The 13,310-nt window shown below is 33.8% G+C and overlaps 1 protein-coding gene across 1 annotated transcript in view; it reads right to left on the bottom strand.

Moving 5' to 3' along the window:
• Eed (embryonic ectoderm development) overlaps positions 1 to 13,310 on the bottom strand; it is a 32,768-nt gene that overhangs the window by 9,928 nt on the left and 9,530 nt on the right. Inside the window, exons 4-9 of the mRNA XM_004868230.4 lie at positions 12,191 to 12,256; positions 11,125 to 11,250; positions 10,383 to 10,464; positions 7,154 to 7,245; positions 4,656 to 4,789; positions 2,703 to 2,808 (exon numbers count right to left, since the gene is read on the bottom strand). Coding sequence (XP_004868287.1) covers positions 2,703 to 2,808; positions 4,656 to 4,789; positions 7,154 to 7,245; positions 10,383 to 10,464; positions 11,125 to 11,250; positions 12,191 to 12,256 — 606 coding nt within the window. The remainder of the gene's footprint in view (positions 1 to 2,702; positions 2,809 to 4,655; positions 4,790 to 7,153; positions 7,246 to 10,382; positions 10,465 to 11,124; positions 11,251 to 12,190; positions 12,257 to 13,310) is intronic.

Below are 13,310 nucleotides of genomic sequence, written 5' to 3'. Positions count from 1 at the left end.
CGTAAATCTCACACCTTATACAGAAATTAACTCAAAATGGATCACACATTTAATGTAAAACATAGCAGTATAAAATTTTACAAGAAAACACAGGAGAAAATCTTCACATCTAGGGCTTGATGAACAGTTCTTAGGCACAACATCAAAAGCACTACCAATAAAATAAATTTTATAAAAACAATGAACTGAATTTCACAAAGATTAAAGATATTTTCTCTGTGAAAGTCTCTCCTAAGAGAATTTTTTTTTTTGGTACGAGGGATTGAACTCAGGACCTACTACTTGCGAGGCAGGCGGCAGAACCACTGAGCTAAATCCCCAGTCCTCTCCTAAGAGAATTAAAAGACAAGCTATACACTGGAAGACAATATGTGCAAAGTATGTCTCTGAAAAAGAATTCCTATTAGAATATATTAAGAATTCTCAAAACAGTAAAAACAAACCAAAGAAAATCAATCTAACTAGAAAATGAGCCAAAGAAATGAAGAGATATCACCAAAAAAGGATATATGGATGGTAAATGAATAAGCACATGAAAAAAGATGTTCAACATCACTAGCCACCAGGGAATACAAATCAAGACCATGATGAGATACCACCACACACCTATCAGAACAGCTAAAATAAAAAATAATGACAACACCAAATGCTGGCAAAGATTCACCTCACACATTGCTGGTGAGAATGTAAAATGGCACGGCCATGGTAGAAAATAGTTTGGCAGTTTCTTAATCTTAACAAACTTAAGCTTGACCCAGCAATTGCCCTGCTAAGTATTTATCCCAACAAAATGAAAATTAAGTCCACACAAATTCCTACGTGTACATATCAGCTCAATTAGTAGCTCTTTTTTATAACAATCCAAAACTGGCAACAACTAAAATGATCTATAATAGATGGCTAAATGTACTGTGATAGTACAGCCATGCCATGGAATGCTACTTAAGAATAAAAAAGAACTACTGATACAAATAAGAACTTGGATGGATCTCCAAGGCACTGTACTAAGTGAAAATAAACAACCGTAAAAGGTCCCAATCTGCAACATTCTTGAAATGACAAAATTCATATAAAATGTCAAGGAACTACACATATGCCTTATATCACTGTCAATTTCCTGTGCTGGCTTCGACAGCACATATACTATATCATTGTCAATTTCCTGGATTTGATATTGTATTATAGTTATGTAAGATACAACCATCAGGGCAAATGGGATGAAAGTCCTACCGAACCTCTGCACTATTTTTGACCTTCCTATGAGTCTAATTATTTCAAGATTAAGGAAAAAAAAAACCAACAACAGTAAAACTATAACCATAAGGGAAAGAAAAAAATAAATTAGGTTCTGCCCAAAGAAATGTAAAGTGCCCTGAAATCTATGTCAAAAGCAACCAGATAGCAATTTCTCCAAATTTGACAATCCTTAATGTTCACCAATTTCTCTAAATTATCAGCTTTAAAAAAATTACAGTCACCCCTGAACATCTATAATTGGTTACAGGACTGCCCCTCCCCATACTAAAATTCATGAATCCTCAAGTTCCTCATATAAAATGGAATAGTATTTACATACAACCTATGCACATCCTCCCATATACTCTGAATCATCTCTACTTATAAGACCTAATGCAATGTAAATTGCGGGAGACTGCAATATTGATTATGTCCAAAGTAGGCTGTAAGCAGTGCAGGCTGTGAAGTGTTAACCCCACAATGGGCTTGCACCCAAATTCCATTCCCACAATTAAAACCTTCTAACTAGAAGGACAATGTTCTAATTACAACCATGTATTTTGACTATTCTGTTCCTAATTTGAAACTGCTTTGTCTTGCCCTTTACAAGGCTTGTTTACATTAATTTCCTTAGACTGCAAGATTGGGCATCCTTGCACATAGTTCTGTCCTTCCACATAGCTCGTCTTTACCCCAATTGATTATCAATAAAATTCAGTGGACTGGCCAGCGCCTTTGTCAGATGCACTGGCACTGGTCCTCCTGGCACCTTGCTTTCTGTCTCTTACTTCTGTCTTTTAATTTTTTTTTTCCTCAGGCCTTCGTTGTACACTGGGCAGAAGACTGCAGGCTACTGCAGAAGTTTCTGGTAACATTTCAGGGGTCCCCAGTAGTAAATGCTATGTAAATTGGTGCTCTACTGTACTGGTTACAGAGTGACAAAATAAATCGCTATAGCTGCAATTTTTTTTCAAATATTTTTGATCAGTGATTGGTTGAATCCAGGGATGTGGAACCCATGAATATGGAAGGCTAACTGTATTTATATCCATCAACATGTTAGAGCAAGGGTGAGCAAATAACAGCCTATATGACAACTGACTCCAGCCACCTGTTCTTGTAAACAAAATTTTATTGAAATAGACACAAACATACCCCAAAAATCTGCTGACTTTAGTTACTTGTTACTTTGCAACATCAACTATCAGAGGACGGTATCACCTTCTAAGCTACAGTTCTCTTCTTACTGGAGCACAAAGAAATATAATTTATTGGTATATTTTATCTAAAGTAAGTTTTCAATCCTACCAAAATATAAGACTTTTTAAAAAGGCAATTTCCCATCTGCTATTCATCTTAACAAATGAACGTCTGCACCCTGCAAAGTTAGAACAAACATGAGCAGGCATCTAAACACATGCAAATACACACACACGAAGTACAGCTTAACTGCAGTTTTTCCATACCTTGGAAAGTATCAAATCGCCTAACCATCGCACACAATCAACATAATTCCTATGTATGTCTCTGGTAGAAAAGTCAGGAAAATGGATTTTCTGGGAAATAAATGGCCTGAAGGAAGAATGGAAATGTAAAGTTAAAAAAAAAAAAAAAAGTGTAGTAGAATTGCACTACTTTGAGGGGAGGGATTATAAAACTTTTTTATTTCAGGAGTGGGGACTGAACCCAAGGTCTTATATGTTGGTCAAGTGTTCTACCACTGAGCTGTATCCCCAACCCAATTTATAAAACTTTTACCTGCTTTTTACTATAGCCCCAAATTAACCCTAACCACTGAAAAAGAAATCTGATTACAGAAGTGAAAATATCTCATATACTAAACTACCTACATTTCATCCTTTAAAATTAAGCATTAGCTATCTATTAAAGTCAACTCTTCTAGAATATTTCAAAAGACAGTCATCTTTATAGGAACACTGAAACATCATTCCAAAGTCTAAATAAATTTAGATGAGTCTTGCCTTGAACAATAATTTCTGTAAATGATGCCTTGCAGGAATTTGACATAAAAGACTTTCCAAAATAATGTAGGAAATAAAAAATGTGGCTCCATTGCTTGCTTCAGGGGCACATCTACTAAAAAAATGTAGCTCCACTTTTTCCTCACAGATATTTGTGAGATGAGAATAACCAAGATAAGCCGCTACCAATTCTGGGTTTAATGAAAGAGAATACCTAACATTTCTAATCTGGTAGGCAATTCTGGGCTTTTTTTATGCTGGGGATCGAACTCAAGACCTCATGAATGCTAAGCATATGCTCTACAACTAAGCTACACTCTCCTCCCTACGATTCAGGTTTTATACTGAAATAACCATAGGCATAAGACATACCATGAATTATCTTAGTCAATTCACATGTCCTGTTTTTTGTAAAAAGAATGTTGGGCTACATCATCTCCAACAATCCTTCCAATTAAAATTCTGGGATCTTTTTGTTAAGTTTTTAATAGTTATAATTATATTAACTGCTTTTTATTGTCAAGAACATAATCTTATGGTTAAACCTCTCTCAAGGACAAGACCTGCTTAACTCAATGTTATTTTCTGTAAACTGTGGAATATATAATTTGTGTTCACTCTAAAGATCTAAAAATGGTTTAAAAATACAAATTTAACACTGTATAGCCCCTGGCATTTAAAACTAGAAATCTGAATAGGTTGTCTCCATAGCTCAGAGGTTAGAGCACTGGTCTTGTAAAAGCAAAAGTCTGAAAGTTCTACTAATTCTCAAAGACCACTGATGTCTGATGAGTGCACCGAGATATTTAGTGATGTTAACAAATTTTACTAACAATCTATTAATAATCTGTTTTAAAAACCAGAAAATATTTGGGAAGCTGAGGCAGGGGAAGTGCCATGAGTTCAAGGCTAGCCTGGGTTACATAGTGAGATTCTGACTCAAAGGAAGGGAAGGGAAGGGGAAGGGAGGGGAGGGGAGGGGAGGGGGCAGAAGGGGAGAGGAGAGGGAGAAAACCAGAAAATAAATCTTTAACTCTTTGCTGAGACAAACATACAGAGTTAACACATGTAGATCTATGACATTTACAGTAAGTGTTAATGACAGCCCGAAAGATTTTTAAAAGATAGTCACTGAATTAAGACGTGAGGCACTGACCTATATCCCCAGACCATGTGTTTTTGTTTTTGTTTTTAATTTTTGAGATAGGATCTTATTAAGTTGCCCAGGCTGCACTCAAACTTAAGAGATCCTTCTGGTTCAGCCTTCCAGAGTGCTGGGATTACATGATTCAATCCCCAGTACCACCAAAAAATATATATAAATTAATTAATTAAATGGAGGTGTTTTTTTAAAAAAAAAGGTTTTTAAACTCAGTGTTAAGGATTTATTTAACAACATATCTATTCAACAGCATAGTAAATCATATTAACTGTTACCTGTTAGTTTTATTTGGGTTATAATCATAAGATTCTTTAATTGCATTCATCATTCTCTTTGAATTGATCCTCCAAAGTTTAAGAGAGTGATCCATACCACAGGACATTATTTTTTCACCCAAAAGATCATAATCCTGTATGTAAAACAGAAAGGTTTAAAGTACATAAATTACAGTCCCAAATTACCAAATTTTCACTGGATATAAAATACAATGAAAATTGTATTTAAGGCACAATACTAACTATATTTTGGATTTCATATATATAGACTGTAACTCAGGTTACTAATTTCAAGATTTTAAGTTTTAATTGGGTTGTAACCACCAGAGTATATTAAATTTCTTAATATGGAAGGCTTTCCTGCCTTCTTGTAAATTACTTCAATTTAGTTTTTATCTACTCAATTATATTTAAGTATTTATTTTGCGTTGTAAGTCAAATACTGAGCTAAAATAATTATTCTAACACAAAAAAGCTGAAGTTACACTACTTGTCCAGTACCAATCAAGAAAAAAAAAATGACATCTGAAATTGTATCAGTCCTTAAATAGCTCAAATTTTACTTTAACTTATACATGTAATTCAAGGCGTTTGAGTTATATTAGTTTTTGAGTTTTTAAATGAGTTTTAAAAATCTAACAGATTTTACTATTTTTATTTGCTTTTACTGAATTTTAATAGGTGCTTAACAGATAATGTCCTAAAAACCTTATTTCATAGATAGACACCAAGGCTCAGAAATACTATTTAATTTAGCAGGAGACACACAGTGGGTTAATGAAAATCTCACACATCAATTCTTCTAGCAGTGAAATTCTGTATTAAATAGTGTGTGTGTGTACACATACTATCTCTTGTTTTCATTTTAGAGAGTGTATTCTTTTTCTGGTACCAGGACTCAAACTCAAGACTTTGTGCTTGCCAGGCAGGTGTAGCGCCACTGAGCTAAATCCCCTGCCCTGATTTTCATTTTAATAAGTAACAGTAAAGAGTTTATTGAAGAAGGATACTTTCCTTACTAATCTAGATATTTTGCATTAATCCAATTCTTGAACAGTTTTACAAGAGATTTAGGCTTGGTATTTACTGATTCACAAGTCTAGTTGCTGCTACTTCTAACTACCTCACTGTCAAAGGCAAATAAACATCCTAAAGAGTCAGCAACTCTAATTTAGAATTCTTAATAAAGGATAGTACACTTGGCTTTTATGCACATAATGCCAGATGTAGAACACTACTGCCACTGTAGAAAATTCAAGTTGATGAATATCTTAGCATAGCTATGATTTTCAAAAAGGCATATAAATTTCAACTACAGTACCATTTTAGCACCTTTAATTAAATGCTATCATTTCAAAATGTCAAAGAGATATTGGGAAATGGGAAGAAAATGTTCAAATGAGAAGGAGAACAAAAGAGGGGGTAGAGGGAAAGGAAAGAAGGGTCAAGGAAAAAAAGAGAATAGAAGAAAAAATGGAAACAAGGCTTTTGTAAATAAGGAGAAGAAGAGGGGTTGAGGGGAGTGGGAAAAAAAGAACCAGCAAGATATATCATTTGAAGGTACAAATTCTCTATGGTGAATGTTACCATTATGTATATCTAAAATGTACCAATAAAAGAGAAAGTAAAATTAAATAAATAAATAAAAATGCTATGGTCTCAAAATATGATGCCCCTTTAAATAGTTTAATAGAAAAGAAGCAAAGGATGTACTGTATACAATTACTAAAATCAGTGAGATACAAAGATAAGGTACTGCAAAAAGCTAAAACTTGACTAAAACCACAACAGATAAATGAGTCACAACACATTAACATAAACATATTTGCTTATCTTTAATAATAATCAACTATTGAGTATTGTATAATAGCATGCCAAAGAAAAGAATTGAAAAAAGATTACATAAAACTCAGTGTGAGCACAATAAAACATATCCTACAAGTGGGTAACTTATATTGACTTCAAAGAAAAAATGAAATGTTCCTTAATGGCTAATTAGTATAATTTTTTTTTTTCCTTAGTAACTGAGAATCAGAAAAAAAAATTGGTGATTTTAGGATTTTAGATTAAGAGGAAAGGAATAAGTTCACGGTATTCTTCTGTGAGGATCCAGGAAATCCAGGTACTGGGATAGATAACGTATGGGTAATTCTTTTTTGTTTGGTTGTTTGTTTTTGAGACAGGCTCTCAATATGTAGCTCAGACTGGCCTTGAACTCAAGCAATCCTCCTGCCTCAGTCTCCAGAGTTCTAGCCATTACAGGACTGCACCATCACACTGGCTCTAGGTAAATCTTAAAGAACAAAAAACAACAACAAAAAAGTCTTTACTGGCTCCATTCCTTCACCTGTAAGAATAAAATCTTGTGTGTCAAACATAAATGAAATGACTGCCTGGTAACCAGCCTGTATAAAACAAACAAGTTTTCTATTCAGGGAAGTATTCCATGCAAATTTTCACATATACATAAACCTGAACGTTGCTTTCCTGTAACTTACAGCACTTAGAACTTCATCTCTGTGCCCTTCTACACCTCCAAATATTGCCACCAGAGTGTCCGTTTGGATATTCCATAATCGTAAGGCATGATCTAGCATAAACATACAAGAAAATTAAGATGAACTTTTAACATTCATTTTTCTATAAACTTTCAGTACCTCCTTAAACAACAATGAAAGTTTAGACTTAAGTTATGCACAGTAAAGACTAAGAATGAAATCCATATTAAATACCACTTAAAATACTTGTATAATATGTAAAACAAAGAAATATTTATGTGACCTTAAAAAAAATTTTTTTTTGTTTGTTTTTTTGAGACAGGGTCTCACTATGTAGTTCAGGCTGGCCTTGAACACACTGCAATCCTCCTTCCTCAGCCTCCTGAATGCTGGGATTATATGCGTGCACCACACCTGGCTTGACCTTAAAATACTCTGTTTCTTTACTTCAAGTAATTTTCTTTAAATAACACCCTAATTAGTAATCTTTTCAGTAGCACATATACTAAATAACCTAATCTGATGACACTTCTGAGAAAAGAAAATATTTAGGAATTTGGCATAAATAATTTTATATTATGGCACAGAATAAGACACTAGCTTTTCCCTTCACCATACTCACATTAACAAATGGAAGGGGGCTACGTAGATTTATAAGATTCCTGCAAAAAGCCGGGGATATGATCGAAAATTACCTATACTATGACACAATTCTATAGTATAATAGTCTTCCTTTGCTGGAATATAGCTCACTAGTACAACACAAAGTTGTGTGTTTGTGTGCGTGTGTATAGCTGTAATTTGAACAATCCTTTTTTTTTTCTTTTCGTTTCTTTTGAGGCCATGGGTACTGAACCCAGGGCTTTGTGAATTCAAGACAACCCAGGCATCCACTCTAACACTACCATTGAGTTATACCTCCAGCCCTAGTTTTTTCTATTAAACATTGACAATGTACAGCAAGAGAAGTATCATGTAGAACTTGAAATGTAACAATGCCCACACTGTAAATGAATATTAACATATTACATAAATAATACCAGGAGGCAAAGTACATTATGTGGACAATGAAAATTAACATTGTTGTAAAAATGATTTATTAATTTCAATCCTGTACAAGTTTTTGTGTATATATGTTTTAATTTTTCTTGGCTGTAAATACTACACACACAGCCCTCCCAGGACTGGTAACTAACTCTATGTTTAGCATTTTGAGGTAGTACCAGGCTGTTTTTTCAAAGTAGCTACATTTTATATTTCCACCACCAACTTTTGAAGGAGTTCCAATTTCTCCACATCCCAATTCACACTGCTGTCTGCCTTTTTTATAGCCATTCTGAGTAGGTGTGAAGTGGTTTCTCATGGTTTTGACTTGAATGTGCCTAAGATTGTGAACATCTTTTAGTGTGCTTACTACCATATGGATATATTACTCAGGGATATGAGTACTCAGAACTTCTGTCCATTTTTCAACTGATTTTCTTTTTGTTGTTGAGCTCTCAGAGTTCTTGATACCAGTCCCTTATTAGTTATGATTTATAAGTATTTTTTTCCTGTCCATGGATGATCACTGTGGTTTGAATCTGGAATGTCCTCCAAAAATCCATGTGTTGAGGCTTGGTCCTCAGTGCAACAATGATCAAAGATTAGGCTTTGGGAAAATGGTTGGATCACGAAGGCTCTGACCATAATAGGTTAATCCACTGATAGATTCCTGATTTGATGGATTCCTGATTTGATGGGTTACTGGGTGGTAACAGAAATTTGGGTGATGGGCCGGGGATTTAGCTCATTGGTTTTGCCACCTGCGGCGTAAGCACAAGGACCCGAGTTCTATCCCGGGTACCAAAAACAAAGAAAAAGAAATTTAGGTGGGACCTAGTTTAGGAGAGTGGGTCTTTGGCAGCATGACCTTGGGGAGTGTATCTTGTCTTTAGCCCCTTCTTTTCATTCTCTACACTTCCTGTTTGCCATGAGGTGGGCAACCTCCTCAGCCACAGCTTTTACGTAATGATTTTCTGTCTTGTCTCAGGCCCAAAGCAATGGAGCCTGCTGACCATGGACTAAAACCTCTAAAACCATTGGCCAAAATAAAACTTCTCCTTTAAGTTTATTTTCTCTGGTATTTTGTCACAGCGATGAAAAGCTAATATACTTGTCTTTTTATTTTCTTGGTGGTATCATTTACAGCAAAATTCCTATTTATTTTGAGAAAGCTATTTGATTTTTAAAATCCCCTTGCTAACACAATAATGGAAGGCCACAGTTATAAGTTGTTTTGTTTAAAATGAGTAAAACATTGTGGCCTATTCACTTATATAGGAATATCTAAGCCCAATTACTATTATCAAGAGACAAAGAAAATTAATCGGCTGTTTCTAGATGTGATTTCCAAAGAATGACATGAATACATTTTTATATAGTAGGATTTGATGTTTCTGGTGCTGAGGATCAAAGCCAAGACTTTGGATATATTACACAAGTGTTCTACCACTGAGCTATGTGCAATCTAAGAGTTCAAATCTGAAGACATCCTTTAATCTGAATAGATTCTTGGAGAGGTTATAAATTTAACAAGACTAAGAAGAGAATAACTTGACTAGAACAAAACAGTAGAAAAGGCAATCAAGAACAGAATGCAGAAAAACCAAGTAACGTATTTCAGGAAGCTCAGAAATGATTTAGAATAATTAAGAGGTCTGTCTAACTCAGAATAAACTAATAATGGCAATATAGGGACAAAGAGTAATGCAATGCTTTCTCTTCATTGTAAATATTTCAAAGAATTTATGCTGAGAAACAGCATTTTAAAGAATTTTACAGGGAATTTTTTGTAAAACAAAAGCTTTGTTAAAACAGGAAAGCAATAAGGATTTTTACATACAGTGTTTTTACTACATGATTGAGAGCTGAGCCCTGGTAACTAATAAAATGGTTCATAAAACTATCTTTAAAACTTTTTAACAATATGATAAATAAGAAAGGTAACATGTACTTTGTTTTCACTACCAATTATTTTACTAATGTCTGATGTTAACTGCCATGTGTATTTCATGGTTCCTTTCTTGAACTGTTTGTTGGTTTGGGAAACATGACTTTCTATTATTAAAATATACTATTACAATTTTTTTTTAATTTTGACTTTTTTCCCTTTTAGAACACTATTTGACTCTTTAAAACAATTATACTCACCTCAAAATAGGACTAAAGAACCATTTGCTTCTCTTACCTTTACTTACTGACAGAAGAAGATTAGGATCTCTTGGATGGAATTTCAACTCATTGATAGCATTTCCATGGCCAACATAGTGCTATAATAAATTGAAACATTTCAAGTTTCATATCTCAAAAATCAATAAATTGTCTTCCACAAATATTAAGGGAATGGAAATATAGTTTCACTTATAGTGCTTTTCAACTTGAGCTCCATATTAAAACTGCCCAAGAACCTGAAGAAAAAAAAATGCTCAAGTTCCACTATAGACAATCTGACTGCACTTGGACTGGCAGAGACTCAAGAGTAGCATTTAAAATATCCTCAGGTGATTCTATTGTGCCCCAGGATTAAAAAGAGTCAATTAAAGTGATTTGTAAAATCTGTCTTCATATCAATATCCTAGCCTAGGTTCTACCTTACAGTTCACTACAAGATGCCCTTGAATCTATAACTACCAGCTTGGGTGTCTTGGAAAACCTGCTATTCTTCATTTAAAGCCTTTCAAAGCAAAGCAAGGAAAGAAATGACTTAAAAAGAAAACACTACAAATATTAATATTTTCCCACCTGTTCCTTAATTTATATTACCCAAATGTCATAAAGGCCTCAAAAGACCTGTCTAAAAAAGAAGTAATAAACAAGGTACAAATCAAATCAGAAATTGTACAGTTACTGATTCCATTAGTTTTAAATTCAACATGGTTTTCACAGGTATGCATTCAAAAGCAGTTCTACAATTTAACCAGAAAACTCACCTTTATACACTGCATTGTTATGGGATTAATTATCCTTATTATGCCTCTAGATCCAGCTACAGCCAGCAAAGGATGACTTGTATTGCTATCATAGGTCCATGCACAAGTATAAAAATTTTCATCGGCCTAAGAAATGCCACAGTTAAGAAATAATTTGTTTTTCAATAGTGTTTACTATTTGGTAAACTATTTAGTAGTGTCAAAACAGCTGCAGACAATATGTAAACAAATAGGCGTGGTTGTTACAATTAAACTATTTATAAAACCAGGTAGCTAGCCTTGAGGTGCCACTGTGCTATCAATTTGTAAATAAAAATAAATAACAATTCCATTTTCTCCCTTCTGTGTGAGATATTCCTAATATGGCAACAATTCACTCCTTTCCATATCATCTAGAAGACTGAATGTCCTTGTTCGCTAAATTTTTCAAATGAATCAGAAAGAAACATCTTATTGCCCAGCTTTTATTACTCTGGCTTTTACATTTTTCTCCTTTTGTTTATAACTCACATTTTGCAATTTTTCCTTTTCTTTGTAAAGCACATTATGCAATTTTTATTCCCTAAATTGCACATTTATTTTTTCCATCAAGGTTTTATTGATCAAATATTTGGAATGAATGCCAGGCACAGCTTCTAATCACCTCAAGTTGATCATTAAAACTACATTAAAAGGGCTGGGGATTCAGCTCAGTGGTGCCACCACCTGCCTCGCAAGCACAAGGGCCTGAGTTCAATTCCCTATACCGAAAAAAAAAAATTATAAAATTCTAGGCAAGGTCAAAGAAACTGACATTTTTAACTGGTCTCCACTAATATTTTCTATTACTGGATTTCCAATGCTCCTACTTTCAGTCACTTGTACTACAAACCACATCCACCCCACGGATTTCTAAGCATCAGGAAAACTAGATACAAGAATTCCCTTGGGTGACAGTGACATCGAAGGAACAGCGCTATAGTTCAGGAAGGGCAGTAACTTTGGGAAATTAATTTAGAGAAGTTTTGGTATACTTCACAAAGTAAACATCTTTGACCAAAGATATTAAAAACCCAGGAAAGGATACATCAGCATCCACGTAAGATTGCAATAACCTGATTTCTCCTTGTGAATGACATTCATATAGGGTAACCTAATAAAAACAAAAATACAGTGAATTTCATCTCAAGTACAGAAACCCATTGACTTTTAAACATTCTAGTCACAATCACTGTATATCTTAAGTATACAACAGAATCTAGTGCTTTTAGCTCCTTTAAGCCTACAAATTCACAAAGTCATTATAAAACCTAACACATTCTACACAATACCCAGAGTACATTAAGAATTCTAGTAACAAGTTTCTACTTCCGATTATTTAAATGTATATTTCATCCATATAACTCCACCAAATTTTCAAAGTGAGTAAAAGTAAAAACCCTTAAGTAATTGTAATTTATGGTTTTTTAAAGAAATTCTTAACAAAAGAATCTGGCACCATAAAGAAATGATAGATATTTGAGGAGACAGATATATTTACCTTAAACGTTACACAGTGTATACATGGATCAAAACATCACCTGACATCCCATAAATACATACAATTTTTTATGATCTTATGTATCAGTTATAAATAAAGTCTTTAGATAGTTACAAATCATTAATAACATATAAAAAAAAGTCTACCATTTGCCCAACAATGAATTTTTTTTTCTTGGACACAGTTGATCAAATAATAACTTTTTCATGTATTTCCATTGCCTGCCTCAAAAGCTCAAGGACCTGAGTTCAATCCCCGGTACCAAAAAAAAAAAATTAAAAATATACACATTATACACAATTTTGTAACACTACTTTTATAAATTTCTTTCCATTTTTCTTATACCTTAGTCATTAACAAAACCCTGTTAAAATGTAGTAAGACCATATTAGAATGCTATAAATATCTGGTATATTATCCATCACTATTCATAAAATAATATCCTCCACATTAATATTCTGAAAAATATTTTTATATGGCTAACTGGGTTATGTCTTACAAGATAATTCTGCACAAGTAAGACTTTATAATTCAAACTATTTAACGCCTTCAATGTCACTTTAAATAATAGGGATTACTTTTGTTAGAGGGCTCAGAACACTGCACTAAGGATATGGGAGGACAAATCTTACCGATTCTAGTACTATCATGGCCAAGGTGGTGAAGT

The sequence above is a fragment of the Heterocephalus glaber genome, unplaced genomic scaffold, assembly GCF_053883595.1.
Source record: "Heterocephalus glaber isolate CG9 unplaced genomic scaffold, H.glaber_assembly_v1.0 deba00001429, whole genome shotgun sequence".
In the NCBI taxonomy this organism is placed as follows: Eukaryota; Metazoa; Chordata; class Mammalia; order Rodentia; family Bathyergidae; genus Heterocephalus; species Heterocephalus glaber.
This window is presented reverse-complemented; position numbering and strand designations above follow the sequence as displayed.